The sequence below is a fragment of the Gadus macrocephalus genome, chromosome 11 (assembly GCF_031168955.1).
Source record: "Gadus macrocephalus chromosome 11, ASM3116895v1".
Taxonomy (NCBI): domain Eukaryota; kingdom Metazoa; phylum Chordata; class Actinopteri; order Gadiformes; family Gadidae; genus Gadus; species Gadus macrocephalus.
In genome coordinates, this window is record NC_082392.1 from 24,870,125 (window position 1) to 24,884,849 (window position 14,725).

The 14,725-nt window shown below is 45.0% G+C and overlaps 1 protein-coding gene across 2 annotated transcripts in view; it reads right to left on the reverse strand.

Annotated features, from left to right (window-relative positions):
• Positions 1-14,088, reverse strand: part of notch1b (notch receptor 1b) — a 58,790-nt gene extending 44,702 nt beyond the window's left edge. Inside the window, exons 1-6 of one of the 2 annotated variants that reach the window (XM_060064529.1) lie at positions 13,878-14,088; positions 12,865-12,946; positions 4,177-4,436; positions 2,685-3,023; positions 1,076-1,198; positions 359-589 (exon numbers count right to left, since the gene is read on the reverse strand). In XM_060064529.1, coding sequence (XP_059920512.1) covers positions 359-589; positions 1,076-1,198; positions 2,685-3,023; positions 4,177-4,436; positions 12,865-12,946; positions 13,878-13,935 — 1,093 coding nt within the window. In that variant the 5' untranslated portion in view covers positions 13,936-14,088. The remainder of the gene's footprint in view (positions 1-358; positions 590-1,075; positions 1,199-2,684; positions 3,024-4,176; positions 4,437-12,864; positions 12,947-13,877) is intronic. The other variant, XM_060064528.1, reaches the window with a different exon arrangement.
• Positions 14,089-14,725: the final 637 nt, after the last annotated feature.

Sequence of the window (14,725 nt, forward strand, 5' to 3'; positions counted from 1 at the left end):
ACACAGTAGGTGAGGGAGAGAAGGAGGGAGAGATACATAGGGATAGGGAGAGGGCGAGAGAGATGGAGAGGGCAAAGGAGAGAGAGAGGGAGATGGAGAGAGGGAAGGAGAGAAACGGAGATAAGGGAGATACAGAGGGTGAGGGAGAGAGGGAGGGAGAGATACATATGGAGAGGGAGGGGCAAGAGAGAAGGAGAGGGTGAGAGAGAGAGAGAGAGGGAGACGGAGAGGGAGGGAGAGAATAACATATTTATATAAAGTACTTTAATATTTTACTCTTTAGAAGCTGTTAGGAGAATGAGATGCTTCCTAATAAAGTCCAAATATAGAAAGTAGAAACCAGACTGGTTCCTACCAGTGCGTCCCAGCAGACACTCGCAGTAGAAGGAGGCGACCCGGTCGTGGCAGGTGGAGCCCTGGTGGCACGCGGCGCTCGCACAGTCGTCAATGTTGTCGCTGCAGTCATCCCCGGTCCAGCCGTTCACGCACACACACTGGTAGCTGCCGTAGGTGTTGTGGCATGTGCCTCCGTTCTGGCACGCGTTGGGCATCAGCTGGCACTCGTCAACATCTTCTGTGCACTGCTGGCCTGCAGCACAGAGGCAAGAGGGTAGTCAGACTCCATCCAAAACATGGACATTATGGAAATAGAAAGGTTTTAGACCATGTATAGAACCATGCCTTTAAACAGTGTACACCAAAAGTGAGTTCATTAGTACGATTTCTACAAATGATTTAACTACTAAAATTGGTCACTTAGTGTGAGATGGTGTTGAAATGATGCGTGTGGAAGCAAAGAAGTTGATCCTGCAAGGATTTTCATGTTTTCATTTTCTGAATATTGCATTAAAAATGTGTCTAAGGGGTGAGGGTTTTCAAGGGGAGCACGTTTTTAAGGAGAGAGGGTTCCTAATGGGAGGTAACAAAGGGAAGAGGGTTTCTAAGGGGAGAGGGTTCCTAAGGGTAGAGTAACAAAGGGAATAGGGTTTCTAAGGGGAGAGGGTTCCTAAGGGGAGAGGGTTTCTAAGGGTAGCGTTACAAAGGGAAGAGGGTTTCTAAGATGAGAGGTACATACCGGTGAACTCTGGTTTGCATTGGCAGTTGTAGGTGTTGACTCCATCCACACACAATCCATCATTAAGGCACTGATGGCCGGGGCAATCGTCGATATTTTGGTCGCAATGCTTTCCAGAAAAACCTGGTTGAGGAAAGAAACAGCGATGCTTCTTAAACGTATGTCAAACGGCATTGTGGGTAGTAATATTGGATTATTTCGGGTACATTCACAATACAGGGTTAGACAAAGTGTCGGCAGGCACAGGTTTGTGTGGCGCCCCTCTCAAGCAGATGATAACATTCATGACCTAAGATATGAAGAAATCTTGCCCAAGATATTCAGTAGGGCTGCTCGATTATGCAAAAAATCATAATCACGATTATTTTGGTCAATATTGCAATCACGATTATTCTAACGATTATTTTTGAGTTAAAAAACATGAAGTATTTATTCTCTCCCAAAAAACACTTTGTAACTGAGAACTTTGAAATTTGGCCTTAAAAAAATACACAAAATGGTAAAATAGAAAATGTTCAAACCTAAAATAATGTACCGATATGTATCCAGCTGTTCCATAAACATTTAATGTAAAAAGTAATAAGAAAAGAAAAATCGTTATGATCGTTTGATGATAAAATCAAAATCGCGATCAAAATTTGATTAATCGCCCAGCTCTACTATACAGTCACATAAAGAGTCTAGGCACTTGTAACCTTCAAGCCGGAACTAAACCAGCCCATTGGGGTATTATGTGAAGGTACCACAGACACACTAACAAACCATCTCTTATGGTTTCAGCAAAACACTTTCCATAGTAAGAGCAAGGAAGTGAAACTACTCCACAGTTGGGTATGTTTTAACCGTTGAGTTCTTACCCTGGGAAGAAGGGGTCCCTACTATCTTGTGGTAACATTTACACACTTTCTAAGGTTAAGTAACCTTGAAACGCCTTCCTGAGCTTCACAACTGCCAACCACTATGCTACATTGTGTGGCATAATGTGAAATGTCAATTTAAATTCATAACTGAATAACTACATTAAAGATGAGAAAGAAAACCCCTGGGTTAGGTAAGACAAGGGTGTGAGTAAGATGGTATGAGGTCATAAAGAAACAATCACATTATAGTTATTACATTAATTGATTTCTACTCTATTCTCTGCAAATACATACAGCTTGCTGCAATGTAACTAACAGCAGGACGCAGACACCAAAGAACTAGCGAGGGAGCTGGAAGGGGATGTTGTCTTTTGACCATTTCCTTACGATAAGACCTCTTATTCTCACACGCAGGCATACAACACACGTCCCCCCCCCCGTCCCCCACACCCACACACACACACACACACACACACACACACACACACACACACACACACACACACACACACACACACACACACACACAAATCCAGGAGAAGCCTAGCTTATGACATCGTATGGAAACTCGGACCAGTGTTTCTGCTCGAACATCTAGGGTGATGTTTATTTCTGACATGTATATGAGATTTTACTATATGTTCACAGATAACATATCCAAAAAAAAAGCATCATACATTATACAAAAAGGTCAAGGTTTTGCGACAGATATATCATTGATACTCCATGATGGAGGGTCCTTGACGTACCTGGAACACAAGTGCACTGGTAGCTGGCATCCCCCTTCTGGACGCAGGTGCCCCCGTTGTGGCAGGGCGAGGGGCTGCAGGGCATGTAGCGTCTCTCACAGCGCGCGCCTGTGTACTCGGCGGGACACTGGCAGCGGTACGTGCCAACCTCGTTGACGCACACACCCCCGTGGTGGCAGGGCGGTGGGCTCTGGGCGCACTCGTTGAAGTCCTTCTGGCAGGTCTGGCCGTAGAAGGACGGGGTGCAGGTGCACGAGTACTGGGACTGGAAGGGAAGGCACTGCCCGCCGTTAGAGCAGGGGTTGGAGGCACAGGGGTTGGCCTGCTGGCACACCACACCTGGAGAAGATTAAACATCCTTCATCCTCTGTTGTGAAATATAAGACTGAATGGCTCTTAGCTCTCTGTGTGTCTCTCTCTCACTCCGATCCTCTCTCACTCTTATCCCTCTTTTCTCCCTTATTCTGTCTTATCGTCCTTCTTATCCATCATCTAACTTTAGAAAGTCTTCCGGAGCCCTTGGGCTATGTTTCCATAGATCACATCTTAAAACAACCTACTGTAATGTTTAGATTGATCTGATTATTTCCTCTGGTTGTAAGCTGTATCAAGTCAAGGACTATGCCAACCCATGCTTTCTGTATCATACAAGATTTAATCTTCTATGTTTTTTGTTCACATATAGGTCAGGCAATATGGACTGTAGTTGTCTCCACATTTAAGAGAAGGTCCACAATGTAAATTCATATGCCAAAGCAATTGGCACAATATCTGCCGAAACAAAGCTTAAAGCGATAGCTCTTATAAAATAAAGTACCAAATTCATAAGAACAATTTGAAACAGGGCAACCTGCATCAAAAGCAACCTTCATTCATGGCCACTTTTGCTGCACAATTCCGCACAAATAAATGTCATTAATGTTTTGGTTCCATAGGGAACCAACTTCACACAGGTGACATTTCGAACCCTGCGCTATTTAAGTTTGTCTATTAGAAACCTCTGCTGAGCTGTAGAGTACAGTACAGTTAATGCTTTATCAGTTTGTTAATTTCGTTCTACACAGAGGGACAGAGGACTTGTGGATGGGGACGTTGACTTCTTGAGAGACCGTCTAGTTCAGATATGTGTTAATGGAGTCTCTGTATTAAGAAACTTGGACTGATGAGATGATCCTAAAGCCACTGACGGGATACTGATGTTTTGCCATTTTGCGTTATTTAAATACCACATTTGTTTTTACCATTTAAACCACTTTTAAAACAATCAGTTGATAAAAACTCGATCCTGCAGCAGTTACCTCCACCTGCTACGTTTACAGGCAGTAACATTTTTGCACTGAATATTGAATGGACTTTTTCTCTTCACCGAATATCAATATAATTAATATATAATTAATTTGGAAACCTAAGGAATATCCGAAGTTTGACATGATGTATTGGTGCCAGCCCTAGTATCAACAGGTACTCCTAGCGATACCTAATGATCTCTTACCGGACCACCCTGGGGCGCAGCGGCAGCGGTACGTCCGGAGGCCGTCGGGCTCGCAGGTTGCTCCATTCTGGCACGGCGAGCTGGAGCAGGCGTCGGTCGGCGTGGTGCAGTGACGGTCGGCCCAGCCCGGCCTGCAGGCACAGCTGAAGTCCACCGTGTTTCCGTGCGGCACAGAGCGGCACACGCCTCCGTTCATGCATGGCCCCGTGGTGCAGGGGTTGCGGACCTGGCAGTGGCTACCCACGTATCCCTCGCTGCACCTGAGAGGAACAGGGAAGGTTTGGTCAGACAGCCCAAGGATGGAGCGACTAAACTGTTACATTGAGCCATTTAGCAGATGTTTCTATCCAGGGTCCAGAATTCACTTACTAACTAACCAGAGAGGAAAATCAGCGGGCCAAGGAAACTATTTCAAAATTATGTGTTACCCATATACTTACATGTTATGTCGTAAACAATCCCTATTTGTAACTGCCAAATGGTCAACTCTATCCACCATTGGCTGGTGGTAGGTGTTCATTTTGGACAAGGCTTTTCTTTATCCAAAAGCCACTTGAAAGTGATTTGATTTTGAGCTGCTCTAAAGGAGGTTGCTCTAAATGTGCTGCACAAATGCTACTGATTTGAGTTTGTAGCATTTTCCGGTCGTCGGGTCATACATAACAAGGATGTTGCAGCTTTGTTATCACATTACTTAAAAGGGGGAGGATAAAGGAAAATGAGATAGCTGTCTCTTTTGGCCTGGCTTACACATGAACAGAGTCAGACCCATGGAGGATGAAGGGTCTTCAGAGGACACAATGGTCAGCCTGTGATAGCTCCATTGCATGGGAAACACAGGGCCTGTGCTAACCAATGGTAGCCTAGCTAACTGGTGGTTGGTCTGAAAGCGCCTCCAGGGTCAGTAGGCTGTGTCTCTCTGTGTTTGTTTTACAACCAGCAACACAGCCATGAGAAACTATGCAGCCAGGGGGGCATTCATCCCTCCAGTGACCCCATCCTGACAAAATGTGTCCCGGGCCGTAAAACACAAGAGAGGCTGGGATAGATGGAAGGATTAGATGGGAGCATGAGGATGGGGCAAGCACTCTTGTGATGTTTCTCACAGGTTGTGTTTTAGCCATAAACACTGACGCCCCCAGCAAGAGCTTCCCAGAGAGACAGAGACAGAGACATAGAGACAGACACACACATAAGCACACACACACATAAGCACACACACACACACACACACACACACACACACACACACACACACACACACACACACACACACACACACACACACACACACAGGAAGACAGGCAGGCCAGTAGGTTGGTCAGGTTTGAGAGTGGATGGGGAAACCACCTTGAAGCATGTCAGGGGAACCCCCCCCACTCTCTTTCTGTCAAATTCCCATATTCCACATTTTAGAAAAAAAAAAGGCTGTCACCACAGCAACGCTGGGTGGCCGACAATGTTTTTTCAGTACAAAACAAAAGAAGGCAACAAATCCACCTCTGTTTACAGCGTTTTAAACCCAACCGAAAACATATCAGCCACGAATTCCTGTCAGTAATTCAGTAATCCCGTTTTTCTCCAAAATTAGAAAGAAAAAAAAGGTTAAACAGGAGTAGCCAGCTACAATAAGCCCCCCCCCCCCCCCCCCCAGCTTTAAGGCCTGAGACCGTCCCCCTCTGGTCCCTTTGTCACTGCTCATTCATCCACAGGACAAGGCTGTGTCTGTCCCATGTCTGAGCTGCAAGCTAACATTGTGGCGGCTTCAAAGCGCCGCGGCTCACAGCCTCCGCTGTGAGCCACTGCTGTGAGGCCCGTTATTCTGAACTACTGGAGAGGCTGCCTCAGACACAGGAGCCTGGGACTGTGTGTGAACACCCCAGAATTCCCATGAGGAGCTTCAGAACTGTGTTTATTGTATGGGTACCATATGGGAGCATGCGTTTATATTCCCATTTATTTACTTCATCTTTTGGTATATTTGTTTCCTATTATTTAGACTTAATGTTTAGCCTTTTTTATTTTTCCATCTTTTCGTCACTTTTGTTTTTGTGCTTTATATTTGTTTCTTATTAATTTACTCTTTATTCAGTTTTCTATGATCTTGTGAAGGGATCAATGTTAAAAGAAACAATTTTCGGGTTGGTATCAATAAAGTAATCGAATCTGAGGGGATGATGAAGTCTTAACATGAACCCCTCCGTATGGCCCCCACACCAGAACCCCTCCGTATGGCCCCCACATCCCCCCACCCGGGACCAGAACCCCTCCCTACGTCCCCCACCCCAGAACCCCTCCGTACGGCCCCCCCACACCCCCAAACCCCTCCGTACGGCCCCCACTCCAAAACCCCTCCGTACGGCCCCCACCCGGGACCAGAACAACGTAGTGAACAACCTTCTCTGAACCTCAAATAAAAAGCGGTGGTGTACTTTTGTGGTTTCACCAGCCCAGCTGTTCTGTGAAGTAGCACCACACACACACACACACACACCCCACACAACCGAACAAGGCTTGTTTGTTTAATGCATTAAGTTTAAATAAATAAGACCTGATCGTTGAAGCGTGTGGCAGCGTTGAATCCTGATATGCATAAGGTGAAGGAATTCACTTCCCACTGCATTCCTGAACCCTGGAGATCATCCTCATTCTCTGACAGGAGAGCAGGAGCATGCTGGGTGGTGACGATGTCAATGGTGGAGGTGCATCGTAATGTTTTCAGTGTAGCAATGTTGACAGGGAGAGGAAGGGGGGTCCAGTGAGGACCCCTCGGTGGTGGCGGTGACGGCTGGGCCCGTGAGGGGGTGCAAGAGTGTGCTGGAAAAAGGCCAGGGACCAGGTGTGCATGTTAATGAGTCGGCTATGGCAGCTGCTGCCCTCCTCCCTCCCTCCCCCCTCCTCCTCTCTTCCTCCAGTCTACTCCTCACTCACTGCCCCCCCCTCCCTCCCCCACCAGCAAATTTAGAGGGGCAAAATAATTCATTTTGATGAAATTTTGTTTTATAAGTATAGTTTTATAAGAGATTTGTCTGATCTGGGGACAGCACGAGAGTTATCAACAGGCCAGAAGTGAAGGGGACAGAGAGCGAGGATATGATAGCTAGAGAGAGGGGGAGAGAGAGAAAGACAACTAGAAAGAGAGAAGGGGCGAGAGACAGAGAGATACCCACAGAGATACAGAGAAACAAAAAGAGAGAGAGCAAGAGACAGAAAAAGGGGGAGACAGACAGAGATTTTTTTCCTTTCGAGGCGGAGGGCAGTAGCCCCTCCCCTTCCCTCTCCTCCCATCCTGTGTCCACTCTTCCTCTTTATCTTCCTCTTCGTCTTTTACCTCGTTGCCCACTTATCATCCAATTTCTCCTCATTATTTGTTGAGTATTTTACATAACTTTTTATTTGGTGGACAACCATCACCCACCCACCCACCCACCCACCCACCCACACACACACACACACACACACACACACACACACACACACACACACACACACACACAGAGGGGTATAGTACTAGAGAAACTTTAGGTGGAGTACAGTACATTAGAGTAGACGAGGAGTAAGGTAGGGTACAGTAGAGTAGAGGAAGAGTAATGTAGAGTACAGTGGAGTGAGGGCCTAATGATTCAGAAGGAATGTTGGTGTTTGTCTCAAACTGAACCCCCTCCTCGTCTCCCACCCTTACCCCCTCCCATTCTCTCTACACAAAGAAAACATCAATGGAGCGGGCTGACTGCCGCTTTACAGCTCCGCCATAAAAGTAACACCAGGTTTTCCACCGCACTCAGGGCACCTCACCCACCTAGCCCTCTAGATCCGAAAGACAAACACAAAGTCTAGATTGCCCCCCCCCCGCAGGTCCACGTGAAGGCTCTCTGCAAACAAGCTCACGTGAAAGTGAGGCTCTATGTCCACCACAGCTCGCGCTTCACAAGGTTATAGTTGGCACTTTGACCTGTATGGAGCCCAAAGAATAAAGGGTGGTCGCCAGGCAGCCCAGCGCACGCAGACGCTTTTATAGGGCATTTAATCGCCTGTATATACCTCAGACCCCTTTAAATAGGGGGGATTAAGACAAAAGGCATTCATTAAGGCTTTTTTTCTTTTCCTTTTTTTATTTAAAGAGACGTGACTTTGCGCAGAACAAATAAGCATAGCAGCTGCTCCAACAAGAGAGAGCTCAGAGCAGGCCGGGGATAATCTCAGCAGTGTAGGGTTAGAGCAGCAGCAGCAGGTAAACTGAACGGCCAGCAAGATAATCAGTGTGGGACAAATCAGGAGCTGAGCAAACATCAGGTGTGAGGAGGAGGGGGGTTCATCCGACTGTGTGTGAGACAATCATCTACTGATACTAAACTGTTATGATCTGTCATCTCCTCAGAGTGCGGCCCCACTACTATTGTTCTCCAGTATGTTTTCTCTAGCTCCGCGCTGCGCTGGGACTGCCGCTGCGGCGCGCGGCGGCCTCTGTTACCCGTGGCAACAGGTCGGCACGATGGGGAGCCCCTCAGCAGATTTGTGGTGACATATGACCCCGAGCCAGGCCTAGCTCAGGGAAAATAAATATAAGGGGGGCTTTCCGCCGTATTGGGCCAATCTGCCATCTGCCTCTTCATGGGGTCACACGACACGCAGAAAGAGATAGGGCTCTTTGAAGCAGATCTAGGTTACATATGTTACACTGTAGATAAACAAACTGGGAGAACCATTCCTGTAGCCCAGTAAGAGGCTTTGTGAATTAAGTTGTCTATAGGTTTTTATTCCATTACTATTGTGAGAAGCACACTTAAGCACTGTGGGACAATAAAAGCAGGGCTATTATGGATCCATTGCAAATAGGTTTATTGGTCGGTTTTTTTTGGGGGGATTTTTAAATCATGACTATTGTCCCTTTATTTGAAGCAGAAACGACCTGCTGCTGTTTGGTCTTTCTTTCCATGGCAGTGACCAGAATTCATCATGTTGGTTTTGTGTCTATATAAACGGTATCAAACTGTCCAAGCTGATAAGGTGAACGTGTTTTTTCACCCTTTGTCTGGTGCGTTTGTGTTTTTCTTATTTTCTATCTGTGGGCCCCACTGCTCCCCCATTTTCCTTCTCATTTCCTGGCTGTTGGCCGCCCGACCCTACACAAATTTTCCTTTGGTCTAGTCTGAACTTTAAAAGGTATGGCCTGAGGGAGTTAAAAGGGGAGGAAGTTTATCTTTTTGTTTTTCTCATACCTAAACTTCCCAGCAAGTCTTCTTAAGGTTGGGCTCTTTCTTAACATTGACGCAAATCTGTACCGCAATGCAAGAAAACTAAAGGCTGAAAAATACCTCGAACATACACAAACAACCCTGGGCTTGGGGAATTAGATTGCTGAAAAACAAAATAGGTTGTTAAATTAAGGGTTTTGTGCCAAAACCCTTGGTACACACGGACCAGAGCAGAGAACCAAACTCAAATTATAGGGGGCGACCTAGCCCCCCTGGTCTCTCCCTGCCTCCGTCCATCCGACCGTCCTCCTCTCTTCCTCTAATCATCCATGGGAGCTGACCGGTCTTCAATCCATCTGGACACAGCACAGCTCATTAGGGACACTGTTTATTTACTACCATTACCAAGTCAAACCATGGGAACAAGCACTCCCCCAGGGACCTGTGTGTGTGTGTGTTTGTGACAATGTCTGTAATGAGCAGTACTACTGCATGCTTTGAGGGGCTGGGAACAGGTCACAGGCTTGATGGGACTCTCAAAAGGCTGTAACATAATGGAGAGACTGAAGTTTCTAAAGTATAGGACTTAACTGTCACCTTGTTTAGAACTGGAGTTTAGCCTGAGAGCAGCACAGTATGTGTGCATGTGTGTGTGTCTGTGTATGTTCTAGTAACTATATCGGTCTTATGATCTGCACAGCTGCCTCGGCTCCTTGATTGTGCTGTCTTGATACCTTGAAAATTGGGACCATTTTGTTAAAGAAAATGCAGAATTTCTGTGTGTGTGTGTGTGTGTGTGTGTGTGTGTGTGTGTGTGTGTGTGTGTGTGTATTCTAGCAGTGAGAGTGACTGAGCTCTGAAAGGGCAGCTGGCTGACAAGCGGGGTAAAGCTGTCTTTGTTTGCAGCTGAATGGGGCAGAAGCCACAGGTAATAGTGGGTATAATGTGTTGCACAACTACTGCTGTAGGAGTATGTGGTCACTACACTGCGCTCCAAAGACAGGTGCTCCACAAACAGGTGGTCTGGCTCAATGACGCAGGGAAGTGTGCGTGTTTGTTTGTCTGTGACTCTGACAAATACACAAACACCCATTGAATACAAAAAACTATATCCCCGACGTACCAACCAGTATGATTGAAATCTGTGTGATTTCTCGTGGCAGCTTCACTGCTGAGAGGGTCAGATACCACTAATCCACAGAGCTGATGTTCCACACTTACTAGACTTTCTCCTTCTGTAGCTCTCCTACAGTAAGCAGTCCATAAAGAGATAGCTCACGCAGTCTGTCTCGTATGATAAACTTCAGATGATGATATCAGATACGGCACCTTTTCTTCCCCCCTGGGCCGCTTGGAGGCGGGTTTATGAATCTGAATGGAACGAGGTGGAGGGAAAGAGGGGGAGTAGGATGGACTCATCAGTCCCCAGAACATAGGTACATTGTAATGATCCCCCAACCTGGGAGAAGGGCCCACTTTCATTGATGCCAGGGGGAATGTTTGCTGTAGCAGTCAGCCATCACTACACATGCCAGACTGGGTGAAGGAATGGGGCTGCTTGTTATCCGACTAGTGATGCACAAGGATGCACATCCATGCAAGGCATGCACACAAGCAAGCACACAAACAAGCGTTTTATAGTTATATTAAAACAAGTCTCTCATCATCATCATCATCATGGGAAATCATAAATAAGCCAACATTGTCAAGGCATGGGATGAACAACATTAAAAAATGGAGAATTAATTATCTTGACTTGCTCATCTCTTTGGCCGGGAGCAGGTTTGGTCCTTTAAATATCTTTTATATTTATATAAAGAAAATGGTCTGCATTAGCTTAACTAGTCCTTGCCATGTTGTCTGCGGACTTGCAGCCGGCTTCAGCGATTACAAAGAGGCAATAATCTAATTTATTTGGAGATTAAACAGTCAACATCTTTATGGCCTATGCCAAAGGCGAGGAAATGGAATTCCTTGCATGCCATTTGAAGATCCTTCTCTTGCGGTACGATATAAAACGGATGCATTCTATAGCACTTACTTGACCTGCAAAGGAACAATCAAAACCTGCCGCCTAAAGAGCGGCATGTTTTGATTGGAGGCGATGTGTGATGGAAGACGCCACTGTGTTGAGTGGCGTAATATAGACCTGTTTCTTCTATCATTATATTTGTAAGTATTTTAAGCCCATCCGCTTTACGGCATTAGAACATTAGCTGTACAGTTAAAACATTGAACTATTGACAATTTTCTTTTTATTGTTCAAACCTTTACCTCCTCTCGGCACTTGGTTGGGTTTGGTAATTCCATAAACCAAAGCATGTTTTCTGTTTTGACTACGTGGTCATACAATAGTAGGTGGGCCTTAGTGTCCAGATAAGCATTCCCTTTAACAGAAGGTGATCTGGTCCGGTAGTGTAGGATGTCGAAATAATGTGTAATAAATTCATCCTGAATGCATGATAAAAAGACAAACAAATTCCACACTACATATATCTAAACTGACAATTGTCAAATATCACCTCATAATCTCACTGTAATGCGGCATTAAAAAATATCAATCTGAATGAGAGCGTTGTTGTGGCAATGGAGCCCAATAGAAGCTCAACAAAAACACACCCAGCAGAGTGGACAAAAACAAAGAGCCTGCTTCTCCCGCTCATCTCTTCACAAAGCGCAGGGCTGAAGAAAGCTACTTAACCCAATCACCATGTTTAATAGGACGTTGTGGTGGCTTACGTCTCACTTTGCCCGACCATCGGTCAGAGGGAATGGGAGGTTGACAGGGAGGTACAAGAGAGAGTGAGAGAGAGATGGACAGAGTGACAGACATGGAGAGAGTGAGCCAGACAGGGAGAGAGTGAGAGACAGAGAGAGACAGAGAGAGAAAGAGAGTGAGATAGAGACCAGGAAAGAGAGTGAGAGAGAGACAGGGGCTGAGAGTGAGAGAGAGGGACGGGGTGAGGATTTTTATAATAGAGGGGAGTGTTGAGGGCTGTTGAAGTGGGGACAAAATCCCAGGAGAGGAAGGGAAGGATGTGTGTGTGTGTGTGTGTGTGTGTGCGCGCGCATGTGCGTGTGTGTGCGTGTGTGGGGAGGGGGGGCGGCGGGGCGAGGCTGTGAGGGTCTCTCTGGGAAGCCTCACCCAGATTAGTCACACAGAATTAATGGCAGGAGAGAACAATGACCACCAAGCTTCTGGCAACCCCAGCTGTCGCTCCGTGAAAGAAAAGAAAACGAGATTTAAGGCAGAGAGAGAGGGAGAGAGGGAGAGAGAGCGAGAGCGAGAGAGAGACGGTTGTCGGAGAGGGGTGAAGGCAGGCAGACACAGACAACCACAAACAGACACATACACACAAACACATGCATTGATCCCTGTCCTCCAGACGTTTCGACTAGTTCTGGAACTTATGCTTTCAAGGACCATGAGTCGAAATGTTCATGACAAATTGTTGCAAACTGTTTAGTGTTCAAATTCAGATGTTAAACTTACTTGCACTCCCCGTTGCCGTCCGGTGTCCCCTCACACTTCCCATCGTTCAGACACGCCTCGGTGGGATTGAAGCATTTTAGGCCTAAGAATTAAAAGTAATTACAGGGCTGCTATTTCACGACTAGAGCTTTAATAAACGATTCATGTGACGTAAAAGTAGTTTCAGGTAAAAAAAAATACCGAGTTTGGAAAGTTTATTTTACGTATCCACAAAAGGAAAACACATTTAGGCCAGGTCTAAATGGTCTTTCACCTGAAGCAATGTGTTGTCAATGCAAAGAGATATGCTTCCAGTGGGCAGCTGTCTCAAATAATGGGCCTTATCTGGCTAGTAAGTTAACACAGCATTGCAAAAAATAGTTCTGACTCAAAGCTGCATGACTTTAAACAGTTACATCACTTTACAGAGTGGTGAAGCAATCACTAGTCCGCTGGCAGCACTAACCAGCGTGTAACAGATGTATGTCTCTGGACGTTTGGCATGGAGGAAAACACTGATCATTTGATAAGATATCTTATCGATCTCAACAGATGTCTCAAAAGTGACGAATCAAGATAGAGTAACGAGTTCAAATAAAGTAGCGAATTAAATTAAAATAGCAAAAAATAAATCCCAATGATAAAGTGCTGGCGCGCGATTCGAAATGTGAAGTAGACCTAATCAAAGTCGGACCGTTCGTGTGGGACCATGTCTCAAATATTATATATATATATATATATATATATATATATATATGTATATATATATATATATATATATATATATATATATGTATATGTATATATATATATATATATATATATATATATATATATATATATATATATATATATATATATATATATATATATATATATATAGGGTTAACAACTATATAACCACTACTTCGACCGGAATGGATACAATAAAATACCTTAGCTTAGTTTCCGTCACATTAAGATATCTCCTTCATGTTAAAATATATAATGTATGTTAAGATAAAGCCATCATGGCAGGGTCGCGTGTCGCTTACCTTGTGCCAGTGCTATCAGCGACAACAACAATATAAGTTTCCCAAAGAAAATATGCATTCCTTCTATTTTAAAATGTTATAATTCCACGTGAGTAAGAGTCATAGATCCGATATTGCAAATCATCCTCGAATAGCGGTAGATCCACAGAAAGTCCCTCTGGTGTCCGTGTCGTCCCTGCTCCAGAGTTAGAGTGAGTTCTGAAGCTGCTCTCCATTCGATGTCCTCCTCTGGGGGCGTCATCTTCCTCCTCCTCCTCCCACACCATCAACAAGTGCTTCACTCATATTCTTTACTTTACTTTGGTACCAATTTAGAAACATTTTGGCAAAGCATGATGACTTATTAAACTTCCTAAAGGGAAACGTACAACATTATTTTAGCCATGTTAACTTTATCAGTGAACTTTCAAACTACCTATCTACTTAATTATATTCGTACATTTAATTTGTGAAATGTTTAGTATACCTATAAATAGCTCAGTTTGGCTGATCAATTATATTCAGTAGGCCTAACATTGAGTCTCCTACAGAAGTAGAGAGAAAGCAATGAAACAGTTGAATTGTGCCACACTACAGTGCTTCTAGACACCTTAGGCACCTTATAATAGCATTAAAATCAATGTATATAAATACTCAAACAGAGATATCTACTTCTCATCTACGTGCAGTGGGAAAATGTAATATGATTAGCCTGTGTCAACAAGTCTTCGTGCTGAATCAGGTTGTGGCCGTTTCCCACCCAGAGACTTCTCAGGCTCCTGCTGTATAAACCAGTCGATACCAGTGTGTTTGGACACGTGACCCTATTTTTCAGTCAGAAAATTCTTGCGATCCGTCGAGAAAGTTTT